General features: G+C 53.8%; 1 protein-coding gene across 2 annotated transcripts in view; it reads left to right on the plus strand.

Annotated features, from left to right (window-relative positions):
* AJAP1 (adherens junctions associated protein 1) overlaps nucleotides 1–12541 on the plus strand; it is a 122078-nt gene extending 109537 nt beyond the window's left edge. For both annotated transcript variants that reach the window (XM_045475422.1, XM_045475423.1), the window contains exons 4-6: nucleotides 1023–1265; nucleotides 3035–3163; nucleotides 11373–12541. In XM_045475422.1, the coding sequence (XP_045331378.1) occupies nucleotides 1023–1265; nucleotides 3035–3104 (313 nt within the window). In that variant the 3' untranslated portion in view covers nucleotides 3105–3163; nucleotides 11373–12541. The remainder of the gene's footprint in view (nucleotides 1–1022; nucleotides 1266–3034; nucleotides 3164–11372) is intronic.
* Nucleotides 12542–13016: the final 475 nt, after the last annotated feature.

The following is a 13016-nucleotide window of genomic DNA, read 5'->3' on the forward strand; positions in this document are numbered from 1 at the left end:
TGGTTTCCCACAGTGGGGTTTACAGCAAAGCCTCAGAGAGTCCTCCTGGGGAAGCCAATCCAGGCCGTGGATGAGGGGGTTCCGTGACCTTGGCGGGGGGAGTCCCTTGGCTTTTGCAATTTTCTTCCTACCTTTGCTTACAGGGTGGGGCTTCTGCATCGGGAAGCAGGGCTCCTCTTGTTGGAAAACCGAGACAGGGCATGACCGTGACACTCGCCCCTCAAAGCCACTTCTTCCGCATTGGCTGTGAGCACAGCAGGGATGGGGAGATGGGGCACTGGTGCCCCGATGAGGTTCCTCCAACGGGGGGCTCCCCAAATTTCCTCCTAGCTGCCCTCCTCCGTGGGGATGGGGCTTCTACTCATCCTTCTTGTGACTTGCCAGAAGTGACTGAGAGGGTCACCAGTTGTCTTCTGGGTCAGACACCTTGGCTGACAAGGGAGGGATGCCCATGTCCATCCTTGACAGTGTTGGGAAGGCTCTGTGGACCAGAGGAGCAGGGACGTATCCATGGGGAGTGCGGAACAGTCCTCTCCATAGACCTGGTGGCAGCTTTCCTTCCCAACTGGGAGCTTGGGCGGGGGCAGGGCTGAAGGCACAAGGCTCCCCGTTCACTAATTCTCCCCAGAGATAGTTACATCGTCCCTTCCAGAACGAACCACCAGACCAGCCCTACCCGTACCCATTCGTGGGGAAACTGCATCCACACCACTGCCTGGGTGACATCCTTTGGCCAGACAGGGCCTCAGCTCTGGGATAACCCAGCTCAGCCACTTACCTCATAAGCAGCCCTGCCATAATGGCCACATTTACAATTCAGATTTTATTAACGACAACAGCAACAAAAAAAAAGAGAGCAAGCTGATTGTTTGATTGTGGTTGATCTTTCCGAAGAGGCTGGAAATTACCATTTAATATTAAATGACGAATAATTAATGCCTGGAGAGGAAGGTTCCACAGTTTAGGCGCTGGGTTTGGGCGCTGGCCCGCCCCGCCCCCACGTCGCCTTGGCTCTCTTCCAGCTGTGCCCAAAGCGGGAACACGCGCAGGACCAGCCACCAGCGGAAGATCAACCAGCAGGAGGAGAGCTGCCAGAACCTGACAGACTTCACCCCTGCCCGGGTGCCCAGCAGCCTGGACATCTTCACGGCCTACAACGAGACCCTCCAGTGCTCCCACGAGTGTGTGCGGACGGCTGTGCCCGTGTACGCAGACGAGACGCTGCATCCGACGGGGGAGTACAAGTCCACGTTTAACGGGAACCGGTGAGCTCAGGCCTGGGCCGGTGCCTGCCGCCTCCACAGGCTCCTGGCGGGACGGTGTCGTCACAGGGGCCGTGGGTCTGTGTGGGGCAGCCGTCATGTGTCTTTGAGGCGGGGCTGAGCACATGCACACAGCTGGTCTAGCGGAACAAGAGGGGCGGGCTAGACATAAAGAGGTGTCTCCCCACCCAGAGACAGGACACGGCAGCATCCAGAATTCACTTCCAGACCCTACCCTTGGAGAGCGGGCAGAAGGCCTCCCCACCCCGGACAGCATGTGGTGGCAGATGAGTGGGCATCCCGCCGGCTTCACAGAGCCGGGCCTTCTGATATCAACACGTTCCCCCCCCCCACCCCCCTGTCAACACGCACCCTCTCCCCCGGCCCACCGCCAGCGTCTCAGAACCCCCGTCAATAAAATGTCAGCAGCGCATCTAGCCAAAATATCAAACACCAACCAGACTCTGGGTTATTAAATGCTCTTTTTTTTATTAATCATGTGTAATCCTTCAAAGAAGACATGACCCTAAAACCATCCCTGGGAACATTGAAGAAACCCTTGAGTCAGCTTCCAGGGATTTATCCGGCATTAGATTAAAACATCAACAAGCTATTTTTTTAAGCGAGCATACACTTAGGCATCATTTTGTAAATAAAAAAAAAAAAAATTCCCAACCACTGAAAAGTCTTAGGAAGAAATGAGTAAGAAAGCAGACGGACCTGAGGGACCCCTTGTTGGCGGCAGGAAAAGCAGCTAGGAGTAAATGCCCGAGGGCCCGAAAGCCTTCCTCCCAGAGCCACGGTCAAGGAGACTGGGGTGACGTCCAGCTGTGATGCCCATGGTTAGCGGGACCTTGTCCTGGCCGTGAGAACAGGTGGGTCTTCCGGAAGCTCCTGTCTTGCACCTCTGCGTGGGAGTCCGCAATCTTCCCAATGTTCCCTGAGACGCTCCTCTCCCCGCTGAAGAGAGGAGGGCCTCAGGGGTGTCCTCTGCCCGCTGCACTTACACTCGGCGACATTGGGGGAGCTCCTTGGTTGCCCACCAGCCTTGCCGAAGGCCTCGTTCACAAAGAATTGGCAAAAGCATTTCAAAGCGTTTCACCGAGTGAACATGTGTGCGTCAGTTTGTGAATCCCGGCCAACCAGAGCTTCCGTTTTGGGGAAGCGGGGATGGAGGGTCGCCGACTGGCCATCCTTGTTCCCACTGGTCCCCCTCTGGCCCTGCCCTGTCCACGTGCAGCGTGGGCGCGGCTGGCGCTCTTAGCCCTGGCTCAGAAGCGTTGGATAGAGCGGGTTCTTGCTTTTGGGCCTGAGGTCACTCTCTGCTGGGTCTCCCTGGCCTTCGGAAACGATGGCTCAGGTCTCAAAGGTGACGGATGACAGGAGAGCCATTTCCGGAGTCAGGCCCCCCGCACTCCAGCATATGCAGTAAATGGGTGTTATCTCTGCCCTCAGAGGCGGAGACCCTAAGCTTTGCCCTTGTCCTACCAATTAAAACACTGAAATCTAGAATGCCAGCTCCCTTCTGCACACAGATCCCTCAGGCTGTGTGTCCTCCAAGGCCTTCCAGGGCGGAAGCGAGTGTCAGCTGGCCGTTGTGGGGGGTTCCCCGTTCCTGCCGAAGACCGGTGGCGGGGGGGTCCAAGCTGAGCGTTACGTCTCCTGGGTTCTTTGTGACTCAAGAAGCCAGTGATCGGCGGCAGGCCTGAGCCGGCCGGCTTGCCCATTGTTCTGTACCGGCACACGCAAGCCCGTTTTTCTGCTCCCTGCAGACCCTCCTCTGATCGGCATCTTATTCCTGTGGCCTTTGTGTCTGAGAAATGGTTTGAAATCTCCTGCTGACTGGCCGAAGTCTTGTGTACCTCCTGGGGGCAGGGCAGACGCCATGTGTCTATTTTATGGTACGTACCTCTTTTTCTGGACGTTGACTGATTTTGTTTTTCCCCTTTGCCTCACCTTCCCCAACCCCGGGATAAGTGGGAGGCCTTCTGGACATGGCAGGTGGTGTGGCCATCCCGAATGCGAGCCGGAGGGCTGGGCTTGTGGTCTCTCTGCTTCACTTGCTAGAAATGCCCCAGTGGAGGGGAGGGACAGACAGGCAGGGATGCGGACCAGCAGGGAAACCCGGTCGCTCAGCAGGCAGAGACCAGGGCGGCGGCCACACGGGCAGGTATCACACCTGCATCGAATGTCTGTACGTCGACGGGGGAGGGCACAAAGCAGAATTAAAATATAATTTTGGAATATAAAAATAAGAGATAAGAAGGCAAGTGATAAAGGAAGCAAGCAAAGGGTTGAGACATCTACTAATTTGAAGCCAGGGACCGGCACCAAAACAGGATGAATTTTCCATGCTCTGCTGAATAGGAACATTTGGTTTGCTTTCAGTGATATTAACTTTAATGCTAACGTTAAATTGCTTTCTTCTGCACCGAATCTCCCGAACACTCGGGCTGCTGGGGGAGAAAGAGCATTTCGCCCCCATGACTGCATGCTCTCTACGCGCAGTTCAGTAGACGCAACCCGCGGGCTGGGCTCTTTGGTTTTGTCTTTCCTTTTGAGGCTGGGTTTTTCTCGTCCACAGATATTCTGTGACATCACATCCCTTCCCTGAGTAGGGGACCCAGTTTCTAGGATGGGTTATCGGGGTCTGAAAATACCGCTTCTTCCGCTCACCTCCTCACGCGGGGCTCGTGGTCAGAGTGGGCAGAAGGGCAGAGGCAGGAAGGTGTTTCCTCGGGACACACGTGTGCTCCTCCAAGAACTCGGCTGGCTGTGTGTAGACGGGGTCCTGTGGGAGCCATCAGAAATAGGAGTGGGGGGGGGGAATCTGTGCTAATCCAGCCCTAATGAATCGAGTGTTTGCTCCAAATCAAATCTCCAGTCCTCACTTCCTGTCCCGAAGCCAAAATGACCTGCTTAGCGTGATGTTCAGCCAACGGGCAAAGAAACGTAATTAGATTAGAAAAGAAAGCACCCCTCCCTTCCCCCGCCCCCCACAAACGGCCTTTGTTGAGACCGTGCTGGCAAGTTAGGGAAAGCGCAGTCTCGTCCGCGACCATTCAAGAGCCAGATGCGCCTCCGAGGCCCATCCGTCAGACACTTATGCCTCCGTCTGCCTCGTCGTGACTCACCTCATTAAGGCCAGGGACAGAGCGCCCTTTGGAGCTCCAGCCAGGCTGGCAACGGGGAGCTGCTTCTTAGGAGCGGGGTCCCCGCCGGCCTGGTAAAGCCTCTGCAGGATGGCCCGGTGGTCTCCAGCATGCCTCTTAGGATTTGACAAATGCATTCGAGCATAAGACATTGACCTGGTCCCTGCGCGTCAGGACCCCAGCTCCCCTCCTTCAAGAGCCTAGCAGTGGGCATGCCCTACCCTCCAGGCAGCCCCCACGGGGGGTCAGTTTCCCTAATGTGGACCCTCAGGGGGCACTCACGGGACACTCTTCCAATCTAGAGATTCATATTGTCCTCCCGGAAGTGCCACCTACAGAGGAGAAACAGGCACGAGGCAGTTAAGTGACTTGCCTGAGTTCAGTCAGGTCGCACGTGGTGGGGCCGGTCCGACCCGAGGCGGCCTGGCTCTGCCCACCATCCGAGAGCCTCGGTTGTGCCCCCCGTGCTATGAGCTGTCTGTCCCCCATGCCACCCCCTGCCCGGCCCCACGCGGGAAGAGAGCTGGTGGCTGACGAGGGTAGGCTTTCCCACGAAATCGGCCTCCTGGGACATTCAGCCCGATTCTGCAGCGTGGGAGCCAGGCAGACGAGAGACGAGCTCCTGAGTGCCGGAAGCCTGAGCCTACAGCCTTCTCGTGCACCCTGAGCACTGAGCCGTAGCCCTGACTTAAAAAAACAAAAAGTAGGAAAGAGTGCTTTAATTTACTCCTCTGCTCCAGAAAGCTTTGCTGTCTCCTCGGCTCAGCTCTCTCTTCAAGCAACACGGGGCATCGAAGGACCCCCGCAAGCTTGGCGGGCACTCCCCTTCCGCCACTCCCCGGCGGGCCCCACCTGGACCACATTCCTCTCAGGGCGTCTGGACCCCACTTGTCTGGACCCCACTTGCCAGCTCGTCCGAGGAGCTATTTCAGGACCGCCTCCATTGGCGGGAGAGGATGCCTCTGTGTCCGAAGACCGGACCCACTCACTCTGGATCCCAGGGGGGCCGTGTCGGGAGGTGAGAAGAGCCGTCAGGACTTGCCCTGAGGCCGCCATGCACCTGTGGAGCTCCGGCCACCTTCTTTTCCGGTAGACGCAGACCAGCAGGGCTATGCAAACAGTTTTATTAGCCTTTGATAAATGCTTAAAGATTCCATCTCCACGTGCTGGACAGACCGTTTATCACTCAATGGGAGAAAAGCATTCGGATTCTAAGTATCCCTGATTCTTGCAATTAATGCCCAGACATGAGCATCGAGCGGAGAAGGGCCAGGAAGTTCGCTCAGATTTACTAGGGTACTTATTGTCCCTTAAATAAATAGCAATTAATACTAAAACATTTAATTAAGGTTTAAGAGCCAGCGGAGATATTTATCTCTTGCATAGCTGTTAAGCCTCTCCAAATGCATTTTTAATGATGATGTAGCAGTTTGTAACCATACCATTGTGTCTGCTCACGCTAACCCCTGTGCATACGTGGGACCCAAGAGTGGTTAAGTTCGCTTCCCTGCAGGCTGATTGTTGGTGATGCTCGGGCTCCTGGACACAGGCACCCTGATGCGGGCAGATGTTCATCCTGTTTCCCTGATTCAGCCTCTCCAGGAGATTCCAGCAAATTCTTGCCTCAGACCACCTCCACAGTGGCACCCTGTTGTTCTGGATGAGTCACGGTAAAGCTGACCTTCCCAAACACCAAGTAAGGGGACGAAGACACAGGCCTGCCATTGGCTCTTGGGCTAATCTCCTGTCATTTTTCACGTAACAAGTAAACTTCAGAAAAGCTCATTAGTGTTCAGATCTTTTGCATTTGCCAAAAGGCCACTTTATTCCCAACAGAGCCTGAAAAGTAATAAAAGTTCTTGCATCTGAAGTCAGTACGAAATAAATCATGTGCCATTATTATTTTCAAAAACACACTGAAGACATAACTAATAAAAACCGAGAAATGCACCTGAGCCTTCCCACTTTGTTTTAAAACACACACACACACACACACACACACACACACACACACACCCAGCTTTTGTAATTCAGAGGAACGGTTTTTTCAAAGCAACATGCAGAAACCCCCTCTGCACACTGATCCCCAAGCTGCAGGCGAAGTCCGACGGAAAGTTCCCAGTCCGACGGAAAGTTCCCGTCAGGTTGGCAGAAACTGAGGAGCAGCCACTGGCTCAAGGGCGCTCTTGCCTTAGTCTGTTTGTTCTTTGTTTTGCAAAAAGCAGACACTGCTCTTTAAACCTAGGACCCACCTTGTAGTTAGTCTGTCAATGGCAGGGCCAGGCGAGCCCAAGATCTCCTTCCAGGCAGCAGAGGGCACTAGCTTCTCCAAAGTCAGAATTTATCCCAGATCCCAATCTCTCAGATCACTTTGCAACACACAGCTTCCCTTTCTGGTGCAGACGCCCTCCCCCTGTTTCTCCCCAGCCAGGACGTGGAGGGTGGGGGGCTCTCCTTGGCTATCTTTTCCTGACTGGCCTGGGATGCACATCCTTCTCTGGTCCCTCTCGGGTTAGTGCCCAGCTGAGAGGTTCATGCACAGAGTCTTTGCAACAGAAAACCACAAGCCCTCCCTGGAGCTGAGTGCAAGCAGCAGGAATGCGGGGCAGACTTGGAAAGTGGCTGTGGGTAGCCTCAAGCCCCTCCTCCTGGCCTGATGGGGTGAGGCCACCCTTGTGGAGACCCTTGCAGGGAACCCACCCACCTCTGCAGGAAGCCAACATTGCTCTTAAAGTGGCAATTCAGGGCACAGGGTTGGAGCCATATCTCTCCCTCTTTCTCTCTCTTTCTCTCTGCCTCTTTTTTTTTTTTTTTTAATTTTTTTTTTTCAACGTTTATTTATTTTTGGGACAGAGAGAGACAGAGCATGAACGGGGGAGGGGCAGAGAGAGAGGGAGACACAGAATCGGAAACAGGCTCCAGGCTCCGAGCCATCAGCCCAGAGCCCGACGCGGGGCTCGAACTCACGGACCGCGAGATCGTGACCTGGCTGAAGTCGGACGCTTAACCGACTGCGCCACCCAGGCGCCCCTCTCTCTGCCTCTTTCATCCTGAGACTTTGGGTAGAAACAGATGCCCATGGGTTTGGAAGAGGCTTTCTCCCCAGCAGCTCAGGGGCCCCTCTGCCAATCCTCTGATGTGGCTGTCCCCGTCACAACCCACCTGCAGGCAGCACGTGAAGGTCATTTCAGGCTTTAGTCTCCGGACCAGAGGACAAGGCTACTTTCACACAGATGCCTCTTCCCTTATCTGCATCAGCATGGATTTCCCACTCTGGGCACAGGGCTGGAACCCGGGTGGGCCAAAGGTGAACCCGTAGGCACCCCCTGACTACGTATCGTCCTGTACCTGAGAAGTCCTGTAACAGCACGTCCTGATGGAAATGAGACAGAGAACACGTTTGGGAAAGGAGGGGTGCCCAGGAAGGCCTCCCCAGGGATGTGGCCGTCTGCAGAAACTTGAAGGATATGAAGTCCGAGATTTGCCCTTTCAGGCCAAGGTGCTGCCTGGAACTCGGAGAGTGAGGAGGCAGGACCTTGTCCGCTGTGCGAAGCTCTGAAGACTGTCAGTGGGAAAGTGGCAGGAGACGGTCCGTTCTGAAAACCACCCACGAGATGGCTGGCCTGAGGGAAGGGGCCAAGGGGCGCCTGTCACCTCCGTCTGTCTGACTAAAGGCAGAATAAGGGACTGCAAAGCCGCCTTGCGGAAACCTCCCTTCTTTTTATTTATTTATTTATTTATTTAAATATGAAATTTATTGTCAGATTGGTTTCCATACAACACCCAGGGCTCATCCCAACAGGTGCCCTCCTCAGTGCCCATCACCCGCTTTCCCCTCCCTCCCACCCCCCATCAACCCTCAGTTTGTTCTCAGCTTTTAGGAGTCTCTTATGGTTTGGCTCCCTCCCTCTCTAACCATTTTTCCCCCCTTCTCCTCCCCCCTGGTCTTCTGCTAAGTTTCTGAGGATCCACATAAGAGTGAAAACATACGGTATCTGTCTTTCTCTGTATGGCTTATTTCACTTAGCATAACACTCTCCAGTTCCATCCATGTTGCTACAAAGGGCCAGATTTCATTCTTTCTCATTGCCAAGTAGTATTCCATTGTATATATAAACCACATCTTCTTTATCCATTCGTCAGTTGATGGACATTTAGGCTCTGTCCATAATTTGGCTATTGTTGAAAGTGCTGCTGTAAGCATTGGGGCACAAGTGCCCCTCTGCCTCAGCACTCCTGGATCCCTTGGGTAAATTCGTAGCAGTGCTATTGCTGGGTCATCGGGTAGGTCTATTTTTAATTTTCTGAGGAACCTCCACACTGTTTTCCAGAGCAGCTGCACCAGTTTGCATTCCCACCAACAGTGCAAGAGGGTTCCCGTTTCTCCACATCCTCTCCAGCATCTATAGTCTCCTGACTTGTTCCTTTTAGCCACTCTGACCGGCGTGAGGTGGTATCTCAGTGTGGTTTTGATTTTTGTTTCCCTGATGAGTAGTGACGTTGAGCATCTTTTCATGTGCCCATTGGCCATCTGGCTGACTTCTTTAGAAAAGTGTCTATTCATGTCTCTGCCCATTTCCTCACTGAATTATTTGTTTTTCGGGTGTAGAGTTTGGTGAGTTCTTTATAGATTTTGGATACTAGCCCTTTGTCCGATATGTCATTTGTAAATATCTTTTCCCATTCTGTCGGTTGCCTTTTAGTTTTGTTGATTGTTTCCTTTGCGGTGCAGAAGCTTTTTATCCTCATGAGGTCCCAATAGTTTATTTTTGCTTTTAATTCCCTTGGCTTTGGAAACCTCCCTTCTTAAGGGGGCCACCCTCTGACCTGTGCTCCAGCCCAGGACCCTCTTCCAATGAGGAGGGGGCACTGCTGGTCATCATGCCAGGACCAGGGACAGCTGTTGGGACAGGGACAGCTGCTCCAGCCAGAGAGGCTCTCAGGCCGCCCAAACCGGGCAGGGGGTCGTCAGGCCCAGGCTTCAGTGTCCTCATACTGTTTTGACTTTCTAGCTTTTAAAATTATGGTGAAATATACGTAACACGAAGTGGACCTTTTTAACCATTTTTAACAGTGCATTCGGTGGTATTAAGTATAGTCACCGTGTCATGCAGCTGTCCCCACCATCCGTCTCCAGAACTTTCTCATGTCCCTCAACTGAAGCTCTGTCCCCCCGAAACACCAGCCCCCCCAACCCCCACCCCAGGCCCTGGCGCCCACCCTGCCACTCTCTGTGTCTGGATTTGACTCCTCTGGGGACCTCACATGAGTGGAGTCATAGAGAATCTGTCTCCACAATTGTTAGCTTTCCACAAATTAGAAGGAAGATAGACATAGAGGAGAGACTTTTCTCTTTGTTTTAATGGCTTCCTTTTGAAAAACACCCCCACCCCATCCTGGAAAGTGGGTGTGAGCAGCGGGCAGGGGACCGTTGGAGTAAAGCTATGGAGGGTGGTCCTCTTTCCACACAATGACATCCTGCTCACAGCAGATGGGCCGTCCCACAGGGATGAGCAGATGGTCCATTTTAGGCCCCCGTGGAGTTGTCCACACGTGTCATTTGGAGGTAGAAGGCGAGGTGAGCAGGGAGCCAGAGCCCTGCCTTGTTGTCCAGACCACGGGCGGGGGGGGGGGGGGCGAGGGTTCCTAGAGAGGAAATGAGCCCCCTCACCCCTGCCCTGGGGGGAGCAGACAGTCTGAAGCTCCTGGATGCTGTAGAGGGAGCCCAGCAGGATGCTGTCCTACAGCCTGAAGATGTGTCCCCCCAGCCTGGAGGCCTCCCAGGCCTCAGTCCCGGGAGGATCACCCAGCAGGCTTATTTGATTCAGGACAAAGGAGCCCAGGCTGTGGCCTGTTGAGAAAGGGGTAATGGGCCCAAGCCTGGCCTGTGATCAGAGTCACCTGGGGGGCTCAGAGAGCCCCATAGTCACAGGCCCTGCCCACAGGACCCACGCCTGGGTCTCCAGAGGGACGCACGGGGGTCTGAGGCACTCAGCAGGTGACTAGGACAGGGCCCATCCAGCCGCAGGAGCCACTGTGGACCTGCCAGAGCTCCAGCTGAGAGCTTCACTGTTTCATTTTAGAACCGTTGATGCTCCCCCCTCCCCCCGCCCGTTTGTATCACCGGCACAGGTGAGGGTGTGGCGTCACCCCCCCCCCCCGATATACTGGTCGAGGGTCCTCATTTCCTGTAGTTACAGGGTGCGGGGGGTCCAAGTGACAGCAGAGAGAAACAGTGCCCGTCCTGGGAGCGAGAGCTGTGGCTTTCAGCAAAAGCGCCCCCACGCTGAGCCGTGACGCGGCCTGACGCACCTGGCCATGCCCAGACGCCGGTGGCTGCCTGACTCTGGGGTCTGTGACGGACATGGGAAGGCTTTGAGGTTCCTAGGTTCTGAGGCTATGCCCGGGCCGCCCCTTCCTTGCTTCTTTGCAGACTCGACGTGGCCTGTAAGCATGTGGCTCGCCGCCTTTCTCTCTTCAGCAAGATCACCTCTCAGGGACACCCAGGAGGTGGTCTTTCTGACGCAATGCATTAATGTCTCCCAGTCCCAGCCTCCAGCCGAGCAGAGGACTGAAATAGACTGCATGGTTCCCGCCATCCAGGGATGGGGCGGGCGGCCCCTCTGCCCTTGGTGGGTAGGAGCCGGAGAGACCATCCACACAGCGCTGGATGCGTTCGGTCCCCTGCAGGCTTGGGGTGTGTGGCCCCCCTCATAGTTCACACGGGGGTGGCCCAGACCCACTCCAGGTGCGGGCAGCAGAAAAGGCTCCTCCATCGATTACCGTGATTAGTGCGAGGTCCCTGGGACTCCCTGGTGACCAGAGCTGGCTGACACCCTTCCGGCTCTGGGGACACCGTGTCTGTAAGCCAGCCAGCAGCCTGGGGCTCGGCTGTGCAGCGTCCCCCCACCCTGACTCCCCCTGCTAGTTAATCTCTTCTTGTTTTCTTTCCACACAGGATTCCGTTGGTGAACCTGTAAAAAAAATAATAAATAAAATAATTAAACACACACACACACACACACACACACACACACACACAAAACCTACAAGTAAACTTTGTACGGGGAGGGTCCCCATACCTACTGCTTCAGTTTGCCGGTGGGAAGCTCAAAGAGCAGGACGCTATAGGCCAAATATATTTTTATAAAAATGCTCACGCCTATGGGGAACTGCCTTCTGCCAGAGTTTTCTTTGGAGAACGGAGAGAAGCAAGGCAAGAGAGAAGCTGGAGACGAGAAGGAAGGCCAGCAGGAAGCACCTGAAGCCTGGGATTTGTACTGATTCTGAACCTTTGCCAATAATACCATTATGTGCCATGTACTGACCCGAAAGACTTGGTGACAAAGCCGAAGCCAAGCGAACCACGTGTAGAAATCTCACAGAAAACAGGGGTGGGAATCTTCCGACAGAGTCGCTATTTCTGGTTAATATACATATATAAATATATAAATACACACAGACACACACACACTTTTTTTGTACTGTAGCGATTTTTGGAGATCCTCAATGTTCCTTTTTAAAAAAAAAAAAACGTTATCGGTTACAAAATCTGATTTATTTAATGCTTAGTTCGAACAGGATAAACCGGTGTTTTCTACGTTGGCGGCATGCACACACGCGTGCACACAGACGCCCACACGCAAACACACACGCGCATATAGAGGCCTGTATTGGAAACACAGTTCCATGAGTGAGCATACTCTTTCTGGTGACCTGGTACCCCATTGCCACCCATCCCAGGGGACAGTCTGGACCCACGCAAAGGGACCCCCTAAATGACACATGTTGCATTTGCTGGTATTTGGTGAGGGGCACTCGATGCATAATGTATTCTGTTGGGCCAGAGTTAAGAATGCCGTGGTTTTATATACATACATATATATATATATATATGTATATATATACACATATATATATAGACACATAAATATGATCGCTTTTCATTTAATTGTTTGAAGAAGCTACCTAACGGCCATGCACACATTTACGTAGCCGGCTGCTTACAAAGGGGACGAAGCATCAGACTGGGCGGGTGGTGGATTCTTGGCCATCTTTGTGTTAAAGAAGCAGAGACTGAATTAAAGAAAATTTTCCAGTTCCAAAAATTAAAGGAATATATCCTTACCACGTGTGTGCGTATGTCAGAACGGAACCCAAAAACATGCGAGGGCCCCTGTTTGTTCGAACATGAGGAAACGGTTCCACGTGCAGAGGACCCAGGTGTGTCCCATGGGTGCTGTGCCCCACATGTGTCTTTCCCACGTGCTGGTGGTGGACAGGACTGCCTGCTCTTTCTAGGGCCCAAGCATGACTCTGAATCTTGATCGGGACGGTAGCAGGTGCTACACTCTCTTGCTGATGCCGGTCGGTCAACGTTTGTGTCTTGCCGTGAGGAATCCTGCGGTGGGTTTTTCCGGTGGAAATAGGGGCCCAAGGCCGGAGCCTCATTACAGCGAATCCCAACCACACGTAATTCGCTAAAGATACTGCCATGTCCGGGGCTGGCTACTCCCTCCCAATTCCAGCCATATAATTAATGGTGCCCTGGTGCCCCATCCGTGCCGTCAGTAAGGGGCGCTATAGGGGAAGCTGTTTTCTC

The sequence above is a fragment of the Leopardus geoffroyi genome, chromosome C1, assembly GCF_018350155.1.
Source record: "Leopardus geoffroyi isolate Oge1 chromosome C1, O.geoffroyi_Oge1_pat1.0, whole genome shotgun sequence".
NCBI lineage: Eukaryota > Metazoa > Chordata > Mammalia > Carnivora > Felidae > Leopardus > Leopardus geoffroyi.